Source organism: Panthera pardus, unplaced genomic scaffold, assembly GCF_024362965.1.
Source record: "Panthera pardus isolate Hobbes unplaced genomic scaffold, ASM2436296v1 HiC_scaffold_12, whole genome shotgun sequence".
Classification (NCBI taxonomy): Eukaryota; Metazoa; Chordata; class Mammalia; order Carnivora; family Felidae; genus Panthera; species Panthera pardus.
In genome coordinates, this window is record NW_026526677.1 from 70,748,708 (window position 1) to 70,775,075 (window position 26,368).

At 38.9% G+C, this 26,368-nt stretch overlaps 1 protein-coding gene across 2 annotated transcripts in view; it reads right to left on the reverse strand.

The window, feature by feature from the left end:
- CTSC (cathepsin C) overlaps positions 1-22,743 on the reverse strand; it is a 37,537-nt gene extending 14,794 nt beyond the window's left edge. The window contains exons 1-4 of one of the 2 annotated variants that reach the window (XM_019450046.2): positions 22,458-22,743; positions 20,494-20,639; positions 14,356-14,440; positions 9,713-12,051 (exon numbers count right to left, since the gene is read on the reverse strand). In XM_019450046.2, coding sequence (XP_019305591.1) covers positions 12,041-12,051; positions 14,356-14,440; positions 20,494-20,639; positions 22,458-22,629 — 414 coding nt within the window. In that variant the 5' untranslated portion in view covers positions 22,630-22,743 and the 3' untranslated portion in view covers positions 9,713-12,040. Of the gene's footprint in view, positions 1-2,181; positions 2,349-9,712; positions 12,052-14,355; positions 14,441-20,493; positions 20,640-22,457 lie in introns of those variants that run through there. The other variant, XM_019450045.2, reaches the window with a different exon arrangement.
- Positions 22,744-26,368: the final 3,625 nt, after the last annotated feature.

Here is a 26,368-nt window from a genome sequence, read left to right on the forward strand (position 1 = left end):
GGGTATGGATATGGATACGGATATAAATAAATCTAATACACAGAGAATATGCTTACAAAGCAAAAAAACTGGAGAAGTTGATTAGTCATACAATACAAACATGTATCAAACCCATGTTCCAGGTACTAGGATTACGGATAATTATTTCTACTTAAGAAGATTCTGTCACTGAAGTGTGACTCATTATCCAAGACTTCCCAATTATGCAAAGCAAGACACACCTAATTTGAGTAACATCTAGGCATGTTGTGAACTTTTCTTTCCCTTTTTATTTAGGTGTTCACAGAGGAATTATTTTGACATAGTCAAAGAAACTGGGAGCACTGAAAATAATAAGAAAAATGTGCAACTACTTTGATAATCATGTGTATACATGTTTTTATCAAAGCTCTTTCCTTCTTGCAAAGTGTGAAACCAGAGAGTTATGATTATTAAATAGGTTTTAAAACTTCCTGTATCTGGTTTCTGACAACACTAACAAAATAAAAACAAGTTACGGTTGTTTGTTTCTTTAGATACGAGGGTAAATTTTAAATTGTAAAGGTCTGTTTTGAAGTGTTTTCCACTGATGGGAGTCACTGTTGACTCTCAGGTATTCAAGAAGCAGTAAGTTAGTCCTGCTTTTCTTGCTTTATCCTAGCAACACATCAGACAGGGGGACATGTGCACTATACTAATGACAAGGTAGGTCTTAAACACTATTATTTTCAGTGTTTAAGATCCAAGGAAATTAAAAATAATGTAGTTTACTATGGGATAACAGATCATTAAGAGCTGAAAGAGACCTTAAAGATCTCTTTAAGCATAGCGCAGAAGACCTTAAGGTCTTAAGCAGAAGACCTTAAAGCATAGTCCCAAATGCCTTTACAGGTGAAGCGGAATAGGTTCTGAGCATGCCAGTGAGTAGCTTCTTCATTAAGTGGGACAATGTTTAAAATACCAAAAAGAGCACATTAGTACACAGCACATCCCAAGTGGGAGAGTGAAAAGTGAACAGTTTAATAAGAAAAGTGTTGCTCAAGGATCAAGTCAAGCAAAGTAATTTAAAAGCTAAATTCAAAATGGAGAGGATGCATTAGTCTAGATCTTTATGAGTACTTTCCCAGACAAGTGCAACTTGTCCTCTTTAAACTCCTGTCCCCATTGTCTCTACCTCAGAACCACATCCCCAACTTCTCTACTGTAGGATCACTCACTGCCCATGTGGCCTGGCCTGGGAAAATTTATTCATGGGTACTTTTAGTGGATTTCACAACTAAATAAAACAGAAAAGGCTGCTACCAATAATACCCCTTTATCTTTTCCTTCCAAATAACTAAAGTCTGAAATCTCTCATTTGTGTGGTTCACAGTTACTTAACCTGGACCTTGCTTAACAAAAACTTTAACTGCGTATTGTAAGTTGAATTGTGTCTTCCCAAAATTCATAGGTTCAAGACTAAACTTCCTCGGAAAGTGATTTGGAGACAGGACCTTTAACAGGGAAATTACAGAAACATGAGGTCCTATCAGTGGTCCCAAACCCAATATGACTGGTGTACTCAGGAAAAAAAGAGATTAGGAAACAAACTGAGGGGTGACATGTAAGGACACAGTGAGAAGGTGGCTGTGTGCAAGCCAGGGACACAGGCTTCACAAGAAACCAAGCCGGCTGACATGGTGGATCTTGGACTACTGGCCTCCAGAACTGTGAGAAAAGAAATTTTTGTTGCTTAAGCCACTCAGTCTGTGACACTTGGTTTCGGCAGCCCCAGCAAACTAATACACTGCTACATCACTACTAAGAACTGTCAGTTCAGTTACTCACTGCCCTTGTTTAAAAGTTATGTTCAATTAGTATCACCTATGACTTGTTGCAACATAAACATTGGCATGTACAAGTGTTAAGCAATCACATGGCAATGATAAACCGCTCTTTTCTTTCTTTGGCACTGCAATTCGATGGTCCTTCATATAAATTTTCTTGAAAGCCATCAGTGGTCCATTACTCTTGGAAAAAATATTTTCTTCTCTCCGTTCCATTACTCAACATGTTTTTCCAGTTAGGTTTTATATAATATGGCCTATGTTTCTATGTTAAATAAATTGTGTATCATCAAAATAATGTTTTCCAAGAATTAACATAGACGCATCCTTCTACATACTATAAAACTAAATGTATTTTTCCCTTGTAACAACTCACTTTTCCGGGAGACTCTCAAGGTGTGCTGTGTTCACATTCACATTCTCAGAGGTACTTCCCACCTTGGTTCCCGTGAAGCAAGCCCAGTTCCGGCCCAGCACATCGTGCACCCATCCAGGCATGGTCTCCTGGCAGTAACTGGTTACCTTGCCGCACTCTTCTTCATACTGCAACCAAGTAAGGGAAGGAAACGTCAAGCCAATGGATCTGTGCTCATCTGTCAGGTCCCTTTTCCTGGCTCCCATTCACAGTCCTTTCATCTTGGGAACCAGCCTCTGCCAACCAAAAGAAAAAATTCACCCTGAGAGGTTACATTCTGAGAATTACTCTACAAAAGGAGGAGAAATAAACTTTTCTATGATTGCAGGAACTGACTGCCAAAAACAAAATTTGCATAACAAAACATTTCTGGGAATGAATATCAGGGGGAAAAAACCTAACATTTTTAGAGCATCTGCCCCATGGCAGGCATTTTACAATAGTTTCCTCATGTAGTCCTCGCTAAGCCAATGGGGAAAGAGCCTTCAATAAGCCCATTTTACCAGCAAGTAAGTGGAGGCTCGGCTGAGAGAGGGTACGTAGCTCCTAAAATAACAGAGCAGTTACACAGCAGAAATAAATTTCTGTTCAATCTGTCAGACTATACTTTTCTACTCAAAGAAGATGTACTCCAGCAAACTACAAAAATAAAGGATGAAAAATTTCCATAGAACTAAACAAAATCCTTTTTCCTGTCAACCTCACAATTTATTAGGATAATCTGATTACGGGGGAGAAAAGTAACCTGATTATTAATATTCTCTCCATTATATTTCATTAATATGGCCCCTTGTCCTATTCCAATGTTAATACTGAACACCTATAATGTGATAGATCTAGGATTTGAACTCAAATACATAGGTTCCTGAGCTTACAAACCCTCATGTTATAACATCTCCTCATGGAGAAGGAAAGCCCAGAATGTGGGAGGAAGAAAGGGAAAATTCATGCTAAATTTCAATGAGGAGGGTCTTGGGCACAATTTCAGGCACTGACTTACTGGAACAAAAGTACAGAAGCAGTCAGATGACACATAAACAAATTGCCAGCTGTCAGCTGAATTGCAATACTTTTCTTTCGAAAAGTACATAGTAGGTTATTTTTGACTCACAGGCTATAGTTTGCGAACTCCTAACATAACAGGTATCACTTTACCTGTGTGCAGGGGTTGGCAAACTTCTTTTCTAAAGCCAGAGAAATAACATTTGAAGGCTTGCTAACTATAAGGCCTCTGTCAAAACCACTCAACTCTGCCACCACAATATAAAAGTTGTATAGGAAACAAAGAAATGAATGAAGTAGACTGTGTGCCAGTAGAACTTTATTTACAAGACCAGGCCCAAGGTTTGCAACCCCTGCATTTAGAGGAATGCATGCGCTAAACTATACCTAAAGGTAGAATTACCTTTGCATCAGACTCTCTCTGAATTCAAATCATATTTACGAATGGAGTTAAAAATGCTTGGCCTTAGAATCCAAAAAACTAGATTTGAACCTTGGGATTCACCACCCACTAAGCTATACAACACAGGATAAGTGAGTATGGACTACTCACATAGATTTATACTCTGCATCCGTATTGGTGGTTCATGATATTGTGAAACCTGTCTATCCACAGCTGGCTAAGCATGTCTTCACCTGTGTGAATTCAGCTTCCTGCTCATGTCCCTGCTAAAGCCCCAACTCAGGATGAGAAACACTGAAACAAAGGCCATAGAATATGACCAAGCTGCAACATTAGAGGGTGTGTTGTGTAAAAAGATCAGTAAAATTTATATTTATTAAAATCAAAACTACATGCAACTACTATTTTTATAGATCAAAAACACACTAATATTGGTACCTCATTTGATGGAATCTAAACCCCTTAGCATTCTTTTCAGTGTCTCTTTGGCATAGGCTCTTGATCGTGTTCCATTCTCTGCAGTGTGGTGGTCAGATAGGCCAGGTGGGGTTAAGCCAAGGCTCCCCCACCTCTGCCATTTCAGAAAGCAGTCTGACAAGACTTTAAAGAGTTCTTGAAATGTACCTTACAAAATATGTCAGATACACATAAATGAAAAAAAAATACTACACGTAGGAAGACACTCATTGCAACAGAAAAGTTAAAACCAAGAACTGTGTCCTAAATGTTCATGTATAAAAATAAAGGAGTATTATACAGCATTTTAAATGATAAATGTGAGTTCTATAGGACAGACGGCTGCCTGTTTCTATGAATGTACTTTTATTGAACACGGCCAGGACCACTTGTGCACATATGGTCTACGGCTGCCTCCATACTACAGCAGCAGAACTGAGTAGCCACCTTAGAATACCTAAGGCCCACAAAGCCAGAAATGTTTACTACCTGACCTTATAAGAGTTTATCGACCTCTGTAGAAAACCTATGTTAAGAAAAAAAATTACAAGATAGTACCTAAGTTGAATACAAATGCAAAGAAGTTTCAAAAATGGAAATAAAAGGCAAAATCAGTCTCTGGGTAGAATCTCCTTGTTTATAAAATGAGGACTGCTATATACAATTATTCACTTTAAAAAATATTCTTGGGGTGCCTGGATGGCTCCATCAGCTAAGTGTCCAAGTTTGGCTCAGGTCATGATCTCATGGTGAGTTTGAGCCCCACAGGGAGCTGTCTGCTGTCAGCACAGAGCCTATTTCAGATCATCCCCCTCTCTCTCTGCCCCTATCCCACTTGTGCACACGCATGTGCCATCTTTCTCGAAAATGAATCAACATTAAAAAAAATAAATTAAAAAATTTCCTAAGAATGAAACTCATAGCCTACAAAGTCCTGGAAGAGGACGCCTAGGAGAGATGGTCAAGGTGTTGTTAGAGGCTGTTAACACTCATCTGTTTTGGAATTACTATTACACTTGAAAAAAATTATTTATAGAACTTACTGTGTATTTTGCTAAGGTCTTTCATTTATTTATCAAATATTTATTGGCCACCTATTTCTCAGGCATCAGTGCAAGGTACTAGGCACACACACATAAATGTATTGATGTGGCCCTAGCCCTTAAGAGGTTCACAATTCAATGAAAGAAACAAATAATTCATTACAACATCATGTGGTTCAAGAAGCTAACCATGCTGGAGAAGCCCGAGAAACTTCCCCATCTAGGCAGAATTTAGATCACAGATGAAATAACTTTCCCCTAATACCAAAAGAGTTAGGGGCATTCAAGTGAGAAGAACTGGGCCCCATGTTTTTCAGTGTGGTTTTGCTCACCTGGTTGGCACAAATGAGTCATAGTTACAAGCATCATGTCTACCACCAAATGAACTTTCCACTTTCCCTGTGATGGGAAGGCTGACTTGTTATTTTGATAGAGGGGGAAAAAATTCACCAAAGCATGACTGATTTTGCTGAAGTTTCTTACCACATTTGTTTAAGGACTCTGTATTTTTTATCAACATTATGGAACTATAGCACCTTATCAGTTCACATTTCGATAAATATCTTACCCATCACTCATAAATCTTCTAAGTTCAAGGAAACCGAGATAATATAGTCTCAGGGGACAAAATAAGAAAAGTAGTCAAACTAGAATTTATAAAACCAAGGGCTCTTCCCAATACCACACACCACTTCATATACTCTGTCTTTTCACAAAGAGCTAGAGAAGTAAACATACTAGCCAACTCCAAAAACAGAGAGGAGATACCGAGAAACCATGCAGCAAGGAGTTTCCATCTGTATCATTCGAGCCTCACAATGATTCCTTGGGATAATAAGTATCACTCTTTTCATAAAGAAAAAAAAATTACATGCTTTGCAAAGTAAATGGAGAAAAGAGAATTCAAACATGGGTTCACAAGTTATAGGATCATTACTTTATTCACTGTTTCCTTTAAAAAAAAAAAAAAAAAAAGTTGGAGAAGATTAACAGACTCTCAGGAGTAAAATCCAAATTGCTGTCCACAGCCCTGTAAGGGCCACTTACATTCTCTAGCAACTCTAATGGTCATTTTCTAATTCAATCTTTTTACCTTTTTTTTGCCAAGGTTTTTTGATGGGGAGCAAAGGTCAAAGACATGCTCTTCAGGCTGGACTTCCTAGACTATATCCAGCTCTGACATTAACTGTCTGTGTGATCCTAAGCAGATTACTTATCTTTTCTGCACCCTCATCTATAAGATCAGGATGATAGTAGACTCCACCTCATATACTCTGTTTTACATATATTGACTCATTTCACTTTCACAGCAGCTTATGAGGTTGTTCTCGCCTCAAAAAAAAAAAAAAAAAAAAAGGCACTGTGAGAATAGGATTGTTTATTCAGGAAGTAGGAAACTGGCATTAGGAAGCAATTAGTTATGGAATGAGTGAATAAATGAATAAGAGAAAGAACAACAAATGTCAAGTCCTCTTTAGCAATAACACAAGAAACTCAGAAAAGATACGAAGTTTGTAATTAATCGAAGTGCAGTGCTTCTAAGATATCACAGAGACCCTGAAATTACCTTATAAAAGGTAGGACAGGGTTGTAATACCCTGTAATCTGTGCAGGATTCAGTAGAAGAAGCATTGAGCACTCTAGAAGCCGACTAGTCAGTACCTTACACCTTGAAAGGACCACATGCTGTTCATGTTATTTTCTTGATTTGAACGTTCTCACGGTATCGGTCATTTTTGCTATTGTGAAATAGTTCTTATGTGATTCTGACATTATTACCAATTAAGAAGCTGAAGTTTTGGCCACACTATCCAGCTTGAAATATAGCCAAAGTATTTTTAAGGGTTTTCATTTATTTCATTTATATAAACATCAGTGTCTGAATACCGTCTTGCACAGATGGTGTAACTTAAGTTTCCATTCATTCTTGCCAATTTCAACAGATAATTTCATAAAATGTAAATTCCACACACTAGCATTTAGGTTTAGAAAACTACTAGGATTTACTAGCTATCCATTTGCTTCTTCAAAATTACCCAGGGTCGCCAAACATTCTCAAACCCCTCTTCAAGTTCCCACTCATTTCATCAACTATCATTACTGTTACCTATTTAACCAATTGAAAAAGAACAGGTTGGGATATTTTAGAACTTAAGTTTAAAATCACTTTGTTCCATGGTTTCCCTGATTAATATACTTGGCAAATATTTGAATACTTAACTTTTATGTAATGCACTGGCTATCAGAAATAGGCAGTCTTGTAAAAGGGCTTTGCCCTTTAAATCCTGTTCTGCCACTTATAATTTATGTAACCTTCAGCAAACCACAACTAAGGAGCCCCAATTTCTTCACCTGATAGTGGGAATGATACCTACAACACTGGACACCTTTGAAGGATAAAGATGACATTGTAACTTTGATGAGTTTAAAAAGTTAGGAACATGAAACAAGAAACAGTAGAAGTATGATTATCTGTTACCGCGGGGGATACAGAAGTTGTTTTAAGACTGTAACTATGCCATCAAAGAACTTAAAACACTAAACCCAATCTGTCAGCTGAACAGTTGATACTGGTTGTCAACCAGTGGTTTCCAAAATGAGATGAAAGATGATCCACTAGAATATTGGGAAAAACATTTTTTTTTACATTTGTAATTATATACAAATAAAATTGAGAAACAACTTCCACTGTTCTTTAATTTACAAAGCAACCGATGCCACCGCTCAGTGTCAAGGTCAGAAGTTCACCTGCCAGGCACAGTGTGCTACACATGTGATGGCTAAGACACAGGATGTCCTTTTTACATGGGCCTGCTTACACTGATTTCTGTACCTAGCTGATTTAATGAAGCTAATTTTCACAAACAAAGTGGCTTAAAATACTTGCAGAGAAACCCGAATTTGCAAATACTAATATAAGCAGACATAAGAAAACTGACAAAGCTTACCTTTGCCCTGTTCCTGGTAGAAGTTGTCGGGCAAATACAAGTTTCTGAAATCAGATGTTTTCCAATGGTTCCATCACAGCAGTGTTCAGTTTTTAATCTTAGTTACCAATAAAACACGTCTCACTTAAAATCTGTCTAGCTACACTTGTGGTGAGCATGGCGTAACAGAGAGCTGTCGAATCGGACACTATCAGAACACTGTGTTAGCTCTACCCCAATTTAAAAAAAACAGTCCATTAAACTGTCACCACCCCTAATACCCAACAGCACTTCCAGACTTTACTAAACCTGTGATACTTTCATACTTTTAATAAAATGGATCAAAACTACTAACATCTTTTAAAGATTTTAATTAGAAAATTGTGCTTCCAAATGTGGAAAACTTTCAGTAGTGAAAATTATAGGTAACAGATTCTTATGATAATGAAGCATGCTTTTTGTATTATTTTCAAAGAATATCATCATGGAATATATTTTGGCAAAACCCATTTTTGTGACAAATATTTAATCATTTAATATTACCTCATGTGTTTGATAGCAAACATCAGTACGGCAGTACACGGATATAATGTTTTAAATGTACCTTTACACACTGTGGAATACATGACAAAAAATTTGGAGAACCAGGTCTTATCCATCAAGATCATTCAACATTTCAGGAAAAGACACCTGGCATGAAGCTCAATGACTTAATGGTAAAGCATATATGCAGAGATAGTACATTTCCAGCAATACTAAATAACAAAACATGTTTACTTGAGTTCTGCCCTGTTTCCTGTATATAGATTAACTGCTTTCATTTGCTGTCAGGTCTGGAGTGTAAAAAGCATCAACAAAAGAGAACAAGGCACATTTATACTAAGTTGTTATTTTCCCAGACCTACCCAAGAGTACCACATATTTCCTCAGAAAAAAAAACAAACTCCCCTCTGCCGGCTTCAAGGATTAGCTCTAGCTTTCTACCTAAGATTTAACCATTTGTTTAAAAAGTTGAATTTCAATGAATTTTGAAACTGCCAAGAAATCATTAGTGGTTGTAACCAAATACCTTCCAGGATTTTACTGAGGTAAAGACAGATTTGCATGTGGAAGTGAGTTCATTTATTTCCAGTGCTTAAAACACATTCAGGTTAAACCAAAATATAGGTTCTAGAATTAGTTAAAATAGCAATTTATCATTCAATACAGTTGTCAAAATCTCTTGGCTCATTCCTCACTTCCTCACTCATAAATTTTTAAACTGGGAGATTTGAACAAATCTGAGAGTTCACCTAATCTAACCTTTGGCTGGTGTCTCTCCATGTACCGAAATGGGGGAAGGAACAGGACAGCACACAGCACTCCAGGCTGTGCGGAATCTGCCATCATAAAGCTATCTACCCTGACAGCTAACTTAGTTTTTAGTAATTCTCAAAGTTACAACTTTACTGTTTTTAACTTTGAGCCCTATCTCGGTTTTTCTAGTCTCATACAAAAATTAAAACGTAAATAAATGAACAGAATAAAATCTAAAATCCTCCACTGTTTTCTACCACGCCAATTCAACAAATATGGCCTGAGGGTCCACTACAGATTCTTAAGTACATAAAGGTAACAATATACCCAGAAACATGTCAATAAAACAAGACAATACAATGATATATTATTCAATTTTCTTTCTTCTACATTTATTGAAGGCCTATTATTTATCATGCATCACATTATACAAAGGGAATAAAATGCTTAGTAGTACAGAGTTAATCCCTGCCCTCAGAGTTTAAAGATCAGAGAAGACAATTGTGACAGAAAATGCAAAGCGGTATTATTTTAGGACACCTGCTAACACAAGTATCTGTAATTTTGTACCTACCAAGTCTTCTTTTCCATTAGCAAAACATTTAGATGCAAAGTTTCTCAGAGAAATAGGAAAAAAAAAACAATAAAAAACAACTTTCGTAGAGGTGGTTTTAAATTCCATATTAAATACATTCTTATACACATTAGCTGCTTTGTCACTTTACATCCTGAAAATTAGTTTGAAAAATGCAACTCTTTTAGAACCCTGGAGACAGGTAACCTGATATGTATTTTTAGGGCACAGAACCAGAAATATAAACATAGCATCATTTCTGATTGTGCTCCTAGAATACAAAAGAATTACATCTATGTAAGCTAATATTACTTGTGAAAAGTCTTTGAAAAGACAAGAGAAGTGTGGTCAGTTTTCCAAACACTTATAAAGTTCTATGTAATCAGGTTCTGAAGATACACAGGTTGACATACAGCTTTTCAGTCTGGAAGAAGACACACTATCAAATCACTCCATTACAGCAGTTAATGCAGAATTACCTGAGCAGAGGTAACTGCAAGCACGATGTGAACCAAAACAATGGCAGTTCTCCCACCAATGGAGAGAGCTAGGGAAGGTCTCACAGAGGTGGCATCAAGGCCCCGGGTAATGAATTATCAGGTCCAGAGGTAGGATGGAAAAAAGTATCCAGGTAGAAGTAGTCGGGTATACAGTTACTTCACCTTTCTAAGACATAACCTTTCCAGAATAGCAGACCAGTGGCCACTCAGAGGTCATAAAAAGTTCTCTGAACCAATAAAATGATAAAAATCTGGTATCTAGAGATTCTTCCATTCAAGCACAGATACAAGAGAAAAGCCCTCCAGAAAATAGGGACTAGGTATGGTTCCAAATTTTCAACTTACTGAGGCTGATATTCATCAATTCTGAACTGAGCAGGAAACTAGTCCACTGTTTAGCAGGAAAGAGCTAAAAGATAGCAATCAATAAGAACAACAGTGTAATTAAGAGAAGTCAACTAGGCAATGTTACTTAATGTGATGTTTTTCAGAACCTTCCTTTCTAAGAACACAAAAGGAGAGAAGGTAAGTTTTCATCTTGAATGAAAGGACCCTGGTTTAGGAAAGAAAGAGAATAGCCTAATTTGGTAAGGAAACATAAGCTGTAAACCATTTCAAAAGAAGCCAATGCAATGCGTATCTCATCCCATTAAACATTCATGATGCTTATGAATTGGGAGTCTCCAGAAAAAAAATCCACTGAAATGTCTGTCACTTAAGTACCATTATTTCTTTTATCCTTTAGCCCCAGGGAGGTCCTTAGGCTTAAAAGGCTAGCCCTTGTCATTTTACAATTGGATGCACAGTAAGAGACTAATTTTCCCTATCTGTAAAATGAAGCTAGTAATATCTACTTCATAACATCTTGTAAGGCAATATATGTCAAGTTCTTAGTACAAAACTGGGACCTAATCAAAAAAACAGACAAAAAAATGTATTAATCACCCCATCTTTCTGGCTAGGGTATACAGGCCTATGATCTACAAGGATACCCTTCAGTGGTTTGACTTATCTCAGAAACCTGTCCCCCAAACATGTCTTCTGTAGAATGATCTTTCTACCCTTTACATCTGTGCATCTCAAGATATCCTGAAGCATTAATTTCTCCTTACAGTGGGTCCTGTGGTTCATCAAGATAATTAAAGAAAGAAAGGCACACAAGAAGATAATTTAACTGGGAATAAAATTTGCACTATGAACAAAATACAACACAAAATTCAAATCCTAATGAGTTTGGAAAAATCATTTCAATAGAAGAATATTCAAAAGGGAAAAACTCGAGTTTCATATAGTTCCTTTCATTCAAAGGTTGAATGGTGAAGCCACCTAAGACTTCCAGATGTCTTTCTTTTTCCTGTGTAGTCTGGTTGTTCACATTTCAAAATGGCGGTTGCTGCTTTCCAGGGAAATGGTTCAGCAGGGCAGCTGCCTTGGAGGTAGGTCACCAGGACTCCTCAGCATTTTACATGCACAGAAAGACTCCAGAAGGGGAATGTAGTTGCTAGAGGCCTCGGCTAGCTGTTAGAGGTAAGAAGGTCCACGGCTGCATGCTGCTCTGCCTCTTAGCCCCAAAGTCTGCTTTTTGGTTGTTGTTTTAAAAGAGCCCCTCAACAGATGCTCTATTTAATAACTAAAAGACAATAAAAACTAGAGTTACAAGCCAACCAGAATCAGATGGTCTCTTAAGAATGTTTAATCATATTAATTTCTTTTCAGAAAAAAAAAAGAAAACCCCCCCCAAAAAAAAAACAAAAAAAAAAAACAGTGCTAGTATTTGAAATGCTGGTAAATCTTAATGCTATTTAAGACATTCACAAAAGCTGCCATTCTCCAAAGCTGAAAGCTTAAGCAACATGTATCATGCATGCAGCCAACATGCTCAAGAAGCACATGCAAAGGCATTTGAAATCAACTACCACTGTATGAATCTAATATAATTTTGAAATATACTTAAAAGAAACAGGCCAATCCAGCAACCTAGATAGATAGGTTACCATGCATTCCTTACGAAACCTAAATGCAGGCTTAATGCTGCTTTGATCTGTATTTCCAGGTATTTATCCCTCTATTTATCCCACTTACTAAGAGCAAACACTAAGGGGGTTTATCTTTTAATAGAGGCATTCCTTAATTATTGGGAAGAGTGAGAGTTTTAAGACAGAATTTTGTCAACTGCATTCTGAAGATACCTTATTTTTTGTGAGGAAAAAAACGGGTAGCTTATTTTGGGCAAGTTTCCTATTTTGTCTTCCTCCAAAGCTACCACCATCCACTCTATAAAAGATCCTGAGATTCTGAAAGGGAAACTACACAATGTATACTTATTCAACTACCAGGAATTCAGGGAAAAAAGAGCTTATTAATTTCAGCTCTAATTTTCACTTTGATCTGTTAATAGTGGCTGCCTAGAACAACCTCTGAAGTTTAACAAGATACAGTGACAAGTGATGAGTAAGCCTACCCAGCACATGTGTGGGGCACTAGGGGTCTGTTAACAGTTTGGAAAACGCTGATACAGGATAAAGCTATGGAAATTTCAACACTTATCCCAGTTCCCTTTTTCATAGCTCTTTTTTACTTAGGAGCTAAGTAAAGGAAGTAGGGAAAGAGGAAGGGGTAAATAATATTGTGTTAAAATGCAAGGAATGGTAGGGCATCTGGCTGGCTCAGTCAGTACAGCGTGTGACTCTTGATCTCAGGGTTGAAGGTTCGAGCCCCATTTTGGGTGTAGAGATTAGTTAAAAATAAAATTTAAAAAAAAAATGCAAGGAACAGTTAAGTCCCTATCAACGTTACTCTCTAACCACCCTTTTTCCATAAAAAGTTTTTTAATTTTTTTAATGTTTATTTATTTTTGAGAGACAGAGTGTGAGTGGGGGAGGGGCAGAGAGAGAGAGAGAGAGAGAGAGAGAGAGGGAGAGAAAGACACAGAATCTGAAGAGGCTCCAGGCTCTCAGCCATCAGCACAGAGCCCGATTTGGGGTTTGAACTCACAAGCCATGAGATAATGACCTGAGCAGAAGTTGGATGCTCAACCAACTGAGCCACCCAGGCACCCTTTGCATAAAAAGTTTTAAGACCTCTAAATTTATGGACCCAGTGAGAGTAATGATTTAAACATCTTTTTGGGGAGCCTGGGTGATTCAGTCTCTTGAGCATCCAACTTTTGAGTTTGGCTCAGGTCATGATCCCAGGGTTGTAGAATTGAGCTCCATGTCAGGCTCTGTGATGAGCAAGGAACCTGTTTGAGATTCTCTCACTTTCCCTTTGCCCCTCCCCTGCTTGTGCTCACACCGCACACACGTGCACTGTAAAATAAGATTAAAATTTTAAAAAACACCTTTTCTAAGTGTGAGAAGAATGTCAAAAGTGCAAAAGACCCTCTTATTTCTAGTCAGTAGTCTCTGTTCTGAGAAGGAGTCAGTTTCAAAAGATGGGTGATGTCTCACAGTGACGAGTGCCAGGCAGATGAATTTCTCTGGAAGAGCCACCCTCTCTACTAGAAAACAGACCTAATATGCCATAGCTTCACATGGTTCCCTCTGGAGTCTTTTTAGGAAAAAAATGAGCAACCTGAGGCAGTGTAACTACTTCAAATAAGTGAAGTGACTGTGAGCTAACTTTTTCTTAACTGGGTCTCTACCTTTTTGGGTTCATGTCTGCTTATGTTATGAGCATCATACTTGTGACAACCAATTCGATGTGTTGCAAACAGAATAAACTAAAGTGCAAGATCACTCACATAAAATAGTGCAGGCAGGTAAGAAGTAGCAAAGCAAGAAGCAGGCTCAAGCAAGAAATGTATAAGAAAACCCTAATCTCTCCAGTCTTCATCTCCCTTTCCCAGATGAATAAACAAATAGTAATTTGCATAAGCCACCAGGGAGGAGGGAAGCTGGCTCTTTAATAAGTTAAAAATTTCAGTGGAGCTCACCCAGTTTGTTCCTCAGATGTCTCAAATCATGTACCCTCACAGTTCCCAGCTGCATGAACAACTGACTGATAAAATCAGTGACATCCTATGAAGAGTTCACAATGGTAAACTAAGTCATTATGTTACAATTAAGCATCACCATGAAAAAAAAAACAAAACTAGGTTTGGATTGTTAAAGTTCTGATTCTTTCCATAAAATGAAATACTCAAGAGTAAATCTCAAGTTGTTAAAATTAAAAAAAAAGACAACATCTGGATCTCAGTATGCTAAATCTATACTAAAACAAGTAAATTAGGCTAAAAACAAGTATTCTAAAAGCTAAACTGTTAGATCTTAAAAATGAACCCAGAAAGCACAGTAAAAACAAACAAACAAAAAAAAAACAAAAAAAAAAATTACAAGATTCCCAAATTCTTAACTGTGGAAACATGATTGACATTTCTGGCTGACGTGACAAGCTTGAAATTTACAAGTCACTAGCACACAAAATGTGCAAATAAATTCCCTGGTATGGATTTCCCAACGTACCACTCTTGTTTCAAGAGCCAACCTGATATAGAAATACCCATGGAAGGGGTGCTTGGGTGGCTTAGTCGGTTAAGCATCTGACTCTTGGTTTTGGCTCAGGTCATGATCTCAGTTCTGTGAGTTTGAGCTTCACATCAAGCCCTATGCGGAGAGTGCAGAGCCTGCTTGAGATTCATTCTTTCTTTCTTTCCTTCTTTGTTTCTTTGTTTCTTTGTTTCTTTCTTTCCTTCTCTTTCTTTTTCTCTCTCTCTCTCTCTCTCTCTCTCTCTCTGCCCCTCCCCAGTGGTCTCTCAAAATAAATAAATAAACTTAAAAAAAAAAAAAAAAGAAGAAAGAAAGAAAGAAAGAACCATGGAAGTCTTTTTTAGCTTCAAGTTCTACCAAGACTAGTGGGTTGCAAACAAAAACACAATTAGAGATCAATAAGGTTTGCTTGCCAGTCCTAAAATAAAATTTTCAGTCAGAAGACTAGTTTCTCTTCAACACATCTTCTCCACCCGTGAGTGGCTTAATCTTCAAAATGAAGTCTGAGTTCCTGCTCTACTGTTCCTTTTTTGCAGCCTCAGAGAAAGTGAAACGGGAAGCAGGAAAAGGTTAGGAAGCCTTTTTAACTTGAGGATTTTCTTCGGAACTTAGTTTCGCTCATAGGACTTCCTTCCTCTGTGCCATTAGAGAAGATGCGGTACAGAGGAGCTTTACACGTGATGATAAAAAATAAAGTACATAAAAGCATAAAAAAAATCACTTATCCACCCAACACATAGTCAGCCATTATTTAACATCCTGTTTTGTTATATTCTGTTTTCATATAAGAGGTTGGCTGCTTTTGGGGCACCAGAGTGGCTCAGTTGGTTGAGCATCAGACTTGATTTTGGCCCAGGTCGTGAATCCCAGGTCATGGGATTGAGCCCCACATCACACTCTGCACTAAGCATGGGGCAGAGCCTGCTTAAGATATTCTCTCTCTCGCTCTCTCACACACACAAATTAAAAAAAAAAAAAAAAAAAGAGGTTGGCTGCTTTTGATCTGCAGGTACTTTGAAGGGATACAAATTTGTTGGGCATACCAATTATAAGCCAATGGTAATGCTATTAAATTTGATAACTCTTAGAAACTAGCCTGCAGATAGTTCTGTCATTTACTTTGGCCAGTACACTGCTTTTTTAAAAAACTGAGTATGAATGTCTCTAAGACAGTTTCTATTTTGCCATTGATCTTATTACTCCTTATTGTTTCACATTACAGTCATTTCAAATGCTTAAGTAGCTACCCAGGTGAGCCCTAAATACATCTGAGATTGTAACTCCCCATAATGTTTCAGATAATTGAATGTATGCAGGAAGGGGAGTAGAAAAACATACCTTTTAAGAATATATACCTAGTGCTTCCTATCAAATTCAAACTATCCAGGAATGAAAATTCAGTGTCCAGATTTATTTCCTTCCAAGCTTTTTATCTAGCTTGAAGTCCTATTCAACAACAGATTATCCCCACTTGACTCCCAATTTCTCAAGCAGTTAAAACCAAGGGGGAAAAAGAAAGAGCTTACAAAAACTTAGATTATGAAAAATGCCCACCTTCCAGGTGAGGCTTGAGAACTAAATAAAGCAAATTCCTACCAACAGTAGTGGTATCACAATTGCTTCAAAGTTGGAATGCAGGGAGAATGATGTGGAAGCTGTCGGCTCTACTGGGCTGCGTGGAACAGAGCTAACAATATCCTACATGTATCACCTGTTCAACACACGCTAACAGCAACAAGAAACAATCTAATGTAAATATGTAATCTAATGAAGGCATATCTGAAAAGGACAAAAGGAAACAAGTGGTAGGGCCTGGTATGAGTCAACATAGAGATCTGGAAATCCAATTGATTTGCAGACTAAGAACATATAGATAGTAGATATTCATGGCAACAATGTCAGGTATTTCTTTAACAGTGGTAGGTTGAACACTACGTTGTAGTTTACATGAGACACTCTAAATAACAAATACTGCTTACATCTTGATAATTCTACCTTTTCAAAAATAAATTTTCATTTAAAAGATATTTTCTAAGTCTGTAGAATAAATGACCAAAGCTCTGTGACATTAACAGGTTTTTGGTTGGGGTGCTTGGGTGGCTCAGATGGTTAAGCAGCTGACTCCTGATTTCAGTTCAGGTCATTATCTCATGGTTCATGGGATCAAGCCCCATATGGGGCTCTGCACTTACACAGAGCCTGGTTGAGATTCTCTCTCTCGCACTCTCTCTGCCCTTTCCCTGCTCACACATACTTGCTCTCTCCTCCTCTCTCTCAAAATAAACTTAAAAAAAAAAAAAAAAAAAGAAATCTTATTGGGCGCCTGGGTGGCTCAGTCGGTTAAGCATCCGACTTCGGCTCAGGTCATGATCTCTCAGTCCGTGAGTTTGAGCCCCGCATCGGGCTCTGTGCTGACAGCTCAGAGCCTGGAGCCTGTTTCAGATTCTGTGTCTCCCTCTCTCTTTCTGCCCCTCCCCTGTTCATGCTCTGTCTCTGTCTCAAAAATAAAAAATAAACAGTAAAAAAAAAAAAAATTAAAAAAAAAAAGAAAAGAAATCTTATTAAAAAAAGACGTTTGCGTTTTTCTTGAGTTAGACACCTAATTTGGTACTTCTGCAGGAAATGCCCTGATACTTATGGTAAAAATCCAGCAAGTTTTTTGTGTTAGCCAGTGTCACCAAAAATATTTGCCTTTCCTATTATCTACAGTCAATTCCACTCTATAATTTTTCTTAAATTTAAAACTCAGCTCCCCATTACTCTGTCACTTGGATTTGCCAAAAGAGCCAAAAGAGCATAGATTCTTTCACTCTGCAAAACATGTTTATCTAGAACTGCTTGATTAGCTTAAGAGAAATTTTAAAACCAAGTATCTTATGTATATTCTACTCTGTTTATTAAAATTATGATCCTATCACAAAACTTAACTATTGACCAGTCAGAGTGACTGATTTTTCAGCAGGAAAACACAGCCCTGATAATGGTTCTGTTTAAAAAAGCACTTCAAAAAATATACTGAAATCAGTTAATGCAAGAACACTCTTCCTTTTCTTGCTCCTAATCAGAGAATGCCATCCAGAAGCCTGTGATTAAGTAGGGGTCTACCCAACAACAGTGTATGTATTGATTCTTCCCACTTGTGGTTAAGTACACTTAAAACCTTATTTGACTTTATGAAGTGGCTCTCTACTGACCCATGACTTAACATTCTGAGGTTATGGAAAAATACCAAATGTGCTTACACTGTAATTTCAAGGGAAATACAAAAAGGCATTCTGATTCCTCCTCCAGCCACCAGCTGTCCCCTCTGTACCTACCAGCTTTGGACTCTTATTTAAGCTGAGAGCAGACAAACTGATGGAAAAATATTAATAAAAGGAAACTGCTCAGATCTATTTCTGGTTATGGCTCAGGCAATTAAATGCTGACTTTAGAAGTTTGCCCAACAGTTTCTCCCATTCTACAGAAGGTAAGAAAGAAAACTTTTCTAAGCCAAATGGGTAAAACTATTTTACTTACTCATCTATTTGTATGCAACTTCCCAACTTACACTTCAACCTCCTATTTCTCAAGTGAATTCCACTTCATGGATTCATTTTCAGTATTTAAACAAATTACCAACTAAGTGTCTACTAAGTGTCAGGCAAAAAAGGACAAGGGGGAGGCGGGTAGAGTACATAGTCAACAACTAGCTTGAATAGGTCTTTCCTTGTACATCAATTCCATAGGCAAATGGTTCTCACCTAAAAGGCAAAGAACTTTTGAAGGGCTATAGCAGAGTACTGACAAGGAGTCTGCAAAGCCCTAGGCTCATCAATAAGCAGATCAAGAATTATATTCAGAATGAATTATGCTTACCACCTATGTATCACAATTTTAAAAATTCATATAGATACTATTTTTTTAAATACATAGTATCCAGGGGTGATATTAAAACGTTTCATAAATGGTCAAGCATGGGTTCCAACTAAAAAACATGACCAGCTGGCTCTCAACTGGATAGATCAGAAAGGATAGATCAGTTCTCACTGAGTATCAAACCAGCTAATACAGGCGAGGGGGATAATTTTTTCCTCTTGGTCTCTCTTCCCTTTTTTCATGTTAAAGAGGGATTCTCAAGGTTAAGGAAAAAAAAAAAAGGAAAGTTGTTATTCTAAGAAATATACTTGGCTCAGATGTAGCACCATATCCCAGTGATTAAATCACAAGCCAGGTTAGAAAAATCACAATAAATTCAGAGGTGACTCTTTTGTTAGTCCCCTGTCTTTCATCATCCTAAACAGATTCATTCCCCACTTTCCCACAGATCCCTGTAATTGGCCAACTCTTACCAGATGTTCCAAAAGTTGTAAACCCTACTCCATGCAAGTCTGTTTTTGTTTATACTCTATTTATAGTAAGAAACAGCGAGTCTCAGGCTTGTGTCCTCAATTCACTTACAGCAGTTAATACTCTGCCAACAGGAAAAGTTCCAACTTCAGAAAGTTATCTGGGATGGACTGAAATCTGTGCTAAATAAGCTATTATACCTCAGCATATGTATGCAACGGGAAGCCAGGTGTTAAAATACAAGAACGGACAATGCTTCTTCCCCAGTGAAAGAAGAACACAGGTTGGACTGGCGGAGCTACATTTTACTTCAGCCCAAGGCATAACTCACGCTCTCTATCTCTTTGTCTCAGCTCACTAAAGGGAGTTATTCACATTAATACATCTAGTACATTATAACACAGATGGTCCTGGACTTTACGGTGGTCCAACTTACCATCTTTGGTAAGCTACACACATACATATGGTGTAAAAGCTATACACGTTCAGTAGAAACCAGACTTTGAATTTTGATTTTTTCCTAGGCTAGCACTATGCAGTAGGAAACATTCCTGTGATGCTGAACAGTAGCAGTCAGCCCCATGATCACAAGGGTGGACCAGTGATACACTTACAACCATTCTGTTTCTCCCTTTTATTACAGTATTCAATTAATTCAATGAAATAGTCAACACACTATAAAATAGACTGTGTTAGATGATTTTGCTAGAGGCCAATTTAGGTGTTCTGAGCATGTTCAAGGTAGGGCAGGCTAAGCCATGATGTCTGATAGGAATGAAACACGTTTTCCATTTACAATGGGTGTATTGCGACATAACCCATCCATCATTATTAAGTTGAGGAATGTGTCATCAATTTCTCAGAGTCAACAAGCAATGGTAGGATAGGATAATAATTCCAAGAAAAAGAAATTTATAATGCCCATATCTTTCCTACACATTCAGTACAGAGCCAAGTGACTAAGGCAACATTTAAAAGTAAAGGTGTAGTAATAAATAAATTTAGTCATACTTACCGAAATGTAAATTTCAATACAGATGGGTTGTACATATTCAAATATAGCTCTTTTTTTTTAATTTACTGAATTCACAATTTTAAATAAAGTGGCAAAATTACACCATCTAATATCTCTTGGGAAAAATGGTGTCAATTCTGGTTATCTTCTTAATCTAAAATTAAAATTCTGAGAGTCTTATTAGAAGAAGCTTCAGATATCAAATCACTGAAAATACAAATACATTCCCAACAAAACTAACCTTAAAAAAGGCAAACCACTTGTAGTCATTCAACACAATCTCAAAGCCTTGATTGTAAATGATGGTAAAATGGCCGGCATTGCCAAAATCATCATATGCTGTATCCAACTTCTTAAGGTGCACCACTACCTTTTTTTCTGGTGGTCCTAAAAATAAATAAATAAATAATAATGCACAACAGAGGAAAATTATTTGGACTGCAAATGGCAGGGAAATCTCTAGAATTTCCATTATTTTTAAGCTGCTTTCCTTTCATGCCACTGGATTTGGACCAGTCTGGCTTGTGAAGATATCAGAGTCTCCATCCTGTACACTCCCACAGGTGTCTCGGGAAAACCAGTGAAGTGAAGGCTCAAAAGACAGAAATATGTCCAGTGGCCCACCAGGCAGAGACTCCCCCAAAAGTACAGCCCTACCTTCCCAGAGCATCGAAACACTGAAGAAAAAGAGGAATAGGGATGTTTCAAATGACAGCCCAAAATGGGTAGAATATGAAATGGTAGTCAAAAAATGGAAAATACAAAATATAAAAGATCTGCTATCATATCACAAGAACAAAGGAAATGATCTCTTTAGGGAAGAAATGGGGTATCTTTCTCAATGGCTCTAGCAGTTCAGAACCTCATAATCTGAATCCTTCCACGCTATTAGGCAAACTCAAGGTTTCTATCCTATAAAGCTAGTTTGTGCCAATAGGAACTAAGCTTTCAACCTTCAGAAGATAAGAGCTCGGATCTACATGTGTCTTTACTAGATTAAAGTCAAAGGCACGATTTATAAGCAGAGGTTGTCTGAAAGGGTTCTACTGTGTCCATCTGGGGGTTTCACACTTTAGTTTTTCCACGTTTCAGATGAATACTCTGAAAGAGGAGGCTGCATGTGACAGAACAGTTCTCCTTCTGCTTCGGACCTTCAAATTCAACTTTTAAAACAGAAGGTGGTTATAATGCCCAGGACTACAAAATGCCACACAGTCATCTGGAGTTGGAATAGTTGAATAGGTCTGTTTTAGTAACAAATGACCTGGCAATCTTTTCCTGCTGAGACAAGGAAATTGAGGCAGAGAGCTTCCCTCACTCTGCACATGCCACAGGGTGGTAAGGGTTTGGGCAGAACAAGAGTGCCTCTTTTGACAGAGATTGTGTGTTTTTTCTTCTCCCTTCTCTAAATTCTTTGTCCTCAGGGTAGCTATGTTCTCTGAGGACATATGAAATATCCCAGTGTGTTCTAACACGAGACATTTCTTTCAGAGGTTTCCATAAGCCAGACTTTGTGCTTGGCTCTGGACATTCCCAAATATAATCACTGACTAAAGAGTTATTTCCAAAAAAAAAAAAAAAAAGACGACGAAGAAGTAGAAAGTAAAAAAGAATGAATGGGCCGGGGGGTGGGGGGGAGTACTTTTATCTACCTCCCTGCAATACACGAAAAAGCGCAGAGCCAATACCGAAAGTTTTCTCGGACTAGTAGCTTCAACACACGTGTAAGTCAAAAACTCTGGGCAAAAAAAAAAAAGGCTCTTTCCCACAAGCTAACAAAAGGAAAAAAACTTTTTTGCTATTTTCTCCAGTATTCGAGCTTATTTTTCATGGGCACAGCTTTATAAAAATATGCAGATTGGGCAGGGAGATCCTAAGATTGCACGGTCTCAACTCTCTTCCAAATCAAATAAACCAAAACCCAAAAACTAAAAAGGGGAAAAAAAGTTCTCGAAAAAGTGTTTAGGCCCCGGGAATAGCTAAGGAAACGTGCAATTAGAAGTTCTCAGCCGCTCAGCTTGGACTTCTCGGCCCTGGAGCGGGAAAAGGCACCCCAAGGGGCCTCAAGTCCATCCTGGCTTCCACTAGCACCGGCCTCGGGTCTCCGCGCTCCGCGTGGACGCTGGGGGCAGAGAGCTCGGGAAGGCAAGGAAGGAGTCCCGGGCCAAAGCGGGAAGGGGGAGAGGCCGGGGCGCCGCGGCTTACCCATAACCGAGCAGTTGACTTCGCTCTGAGAACCAACGGGGCCCACCTGGAAGACCCAGGTGCCCAGCAGGTCAGGGTAGGTGCAGTTGGCAGGTGTGTCGCAGTACGCGGGGCCAGCGACGGCGAGGAGCAGTAGGAGGGCGGCGAGCAGCGACTGGGGCCTGGGACCCATGCTGGCGGGGCCCCAAAGGGGAGGAGAAGGACGAAGTCGTCCCTGAAGAGCAGAGGGCTCACAGCGAGGCGATCAGCACAGAGCGCGCCTTAAAATAGCCTGAGCTGCCGGAAACCCACGGCCTGCAAGGGGCGGGGGCGGGGTCTGGGGCCCCAGGGGCGGGGGGAGGGGCGCTCGGGCGCAGTAACGTGCTCCCGGGTGCGCGCAGCTCCGCACCTGGCCGCAGCTCCACCGGAACCTGGCTTGAACCTGCAGACAGGGTCTATTACCATGGGACGTCTTCAAAGAGGAGTTAAGAGCCACAGTGACTTTGTTCTAGGAGAAGTAACCCCGGGGGGGGGGGGGGGGGGGAACAATGTGCGGCGGTAGGCAGGAACTATAGATCAGAAAGAGACAGACGTACAACTGAGGTGAGGGGGTGGGGGTGGGAATAGACAGAAAGTGTGAAAAAGACCCAGAGAGGAAGCGATCTAACAAGTGGAGTTTTCTTTTACTCCCTCCCCTTCCCCAGTTAGTCCTCACCAACTCAGTTATTTTGTACCCACTGGGGAAAATGTTGCCCCCAGGCACCCCAGCTGTTTGAGAACTGCTCTTCCTTCCGTTTGCCAAAAGTTTCACAGCAGTTTTTTGCTTGGTTTTGTTTGGTTTCCTGTTAACGTTGTTTACTTATTATCCACAAGAGAATTCAGTTGGAGTGCAAACTTGCAGGTTTTTGTGTATCAGTTGGTTTTTTTTTTCCCTGCAAACTTTATAGGATTTAGTAAAGGCAAGTACTCACACACATGCACAAAAGCTGTCAGAGATTGTGGACCTCCACCCCTTCTTTTACAGATGAAAAGCAGGAGGCCCAGAGAGAGGAAGTAACTTGCCCAGGGTGAGGAAGGAAGCTGGTAGGAGAAAGCTGGTTTTATGAGCAGGTCCAGTGTGCCAGTGTGACTGCCAATAATTATTATGTAACACTGTTTCCAAGTGCCTCTTGGCTTAGTTTAAATATCACCCTTTTCTGGGAGAGCTCCTGTGACTTTTCCTGACTATTGGTGGAAGCTGGGGCTTCTTTTATACACAGAGCCTGTTAGGTGTCAAGCTGTGTGTCAGCATCAAGGGCAAGTGATGAACAAGATAGACTTTTATGTGTCCCTGTCCTCTAGGGCACACGTATTTTGCCCTCATCACAGTGGTTACAAATAAATATGCTCATTATTCACCTTTGTCTCCCTAGATTATGACTTAAAAACACCCAGAAATTGGGGCACCTGGGTGGCTCAGTCATTTAAGCATCCCACTCTTGATTTCAGCTCAGGTCATGGATTTCCATCAGGTTCCTGGATCAGGCCCTAAATCAGGGTCCATGCTGACAGCATGCAGAGCATGCTTGGGATTCTCTCTCTCCCTGCCCCCCCCCCCCCCCCACTAGTGTATGTTCCCGCTCTCTCTCTGGCTCTTTCTCTCTCAAAAAAACAAAAAAAACCAAAAAACACACACACACTCAGAAATTGTCCTGCGGTTTTAAAATAAATGCATAATAACTGAGGGGGTTCAGAGCAAGTCTCCCCAAAACATGCCACTGAGGCATGTTGACTATTTTGAGCTGAAGGCAATCAAGCCCTACCTGGTCATGAGAAACTTTTTGGGGTGCCTGGGTGGCACAGTCGGTTGAGTGTCTGACTTTGGCTCAGGTCATGATCTCACATTCCTGGGTTCAAGCACTGCATCGGGCTGGGTCTGACAGCTCAGAGCCTGGAGCTGGCTTCGGATTCTGTGTCTCCCTTTCTGTCTGCCCCTCCCCAGCTCACGCTCTGCCTCTCAAAAAATAAAATAAAATAAACATTAAATTTTTTTTTTTAAGAAAAGAAACTTTTTATCCCGCAACTACCTAGAAAAATCTAATTGAGGATCTTTTCCAGAATTAGACTTAGTACCAGAGATACATTTTATCTGACTGGCCTATCTGCATGGTAGGGCAAAGATCTAATTACCAAATATCCGCTCTTCTTATTGCCCTGTGAATTGTCCCCTTCTCCTTTGATGTGCCAGGCCCCTAGCCTATTCCTCAGCTCAGGATGGAGTCCATACCTCATTTTGCCTTTCTGGCTTTGAACTTATCATTGTATGTGGGGTTCCCATACATACAAAATCACATTTTATTTCCTCCTGTTAATCTGTTTCATGTCAATTTAATTCTTATCCCAGCTAGGAGAACCTTTGAAGGGTAGAGGAAATTTTTTTTCTCCCCTGTATAACCTTATCTTGGTTTTGAAGCCTGGAAGCCAATTTCAATTTGGCAAGAGGAACTGCTCTTGAAAGCTCAGAAGTGAGTATGCTTTCTAATGTAGGCAAAAACTGCAAAGGCAAGGGTGTGGCCTTTTAGATTTCATAGCCCTATGCTTGAGATTAAAAGTTGACATCATGTAATTACAGTAACACACTTAACGATACACCAACAGAGTAGCATTGCCTTCTGAAGTTTCCCCAAAGTGTGTTATTTGTTAAAACATGAAGTCTTTTACTAGGTTGTCAATATTGAAGAGTTGAACAATCCAGTTGGAAATTTCTTTGATAGATGTAATCAAGTAGCATACTTAATTGTGAAGATAGTTTAAATAGTCTTTATTCACTGAATGATAACTAAAAGGGGATCTTGGAGAACTTTTAGTCTAATGGATTAATTTTACTATTGGAAAGTAGAGATCCAGAGATCATAATAACTCACTAGATGTCACAATGCTAGTTACTGAGATTCAAAAATAAACCTCAGATAACTTGATTTTAAATTTAGTTTGTTTCCAATTATCTACTATTTACAAACTATTCCCCCTCAAAGTAAAGTGCTGGTCCTCTTTCCGTTAGCAGGGAGGAAAATTGCATGATTCTCAAACTGATCAGGCCCTATGTTTTATTTTTTAAAAAAAATTTTTTTTCAACGTTTTTTATTTATTTTTGGGACAGAGAGAGACAGAGCATGAACGGGGGAGGGGCAGAGAGAGAGGGAGACACAGAATCTGAAACAGGCTCCAGGCTCCGAGCCATCAGCCCAGAGCCTGACGCGGGGCTCGAACTCACGGACCGCGAGATCGTGACCTGGCTGAAGTCGGACGCTTAACCGACTGCGCCACCCAGGCGCCCCCCCTATGTTTTATTTTTATAACATATTTTATAGAGACCTTTACCATTCTGAAGTGAAATGTGTATATAATATAAGCTACTTATACATTTAATAAAAAAAGAAAACTAAAATACCAAATTTAACATAAGGAATAAATGGAAAGATGTTTTAAGTAAATTTCTAATGCAAAGATATATTTCATCATCTAAAATGCTCATGGATCAATGTGCTGGAAAACAGAATATGACGTTCAGATACTCATTATGTCTCTACATAAAATTATAGAATCGGGAAAAGTGATGGGTGCCTTTTCTCTGAAAACAGAGATAATTTCAGCGAGTTAGAATACAAATATCTCATCAGATGGTCATTCAACCCATACCTTGATGTTGATGCTAGATAACTCTTGGTCAAGTCCCAGCAGAAAAAAAAAAAAAAAAAATACTATCCTCTGTTGATTTATCCAGAAGTTTCATTCCTGAAAATTTGACATATATTGAAATGATATGAAATGAAATTGATTTTACACGCAAACCAGAATTTGGTGCTCAGATCATTATAAGTAGGCAGCCTTTTTAGCAGTAGTTCTCAAAGCATGGTCCCAGGATCAATGGGACCAGTAGCAGCCAAATCTTC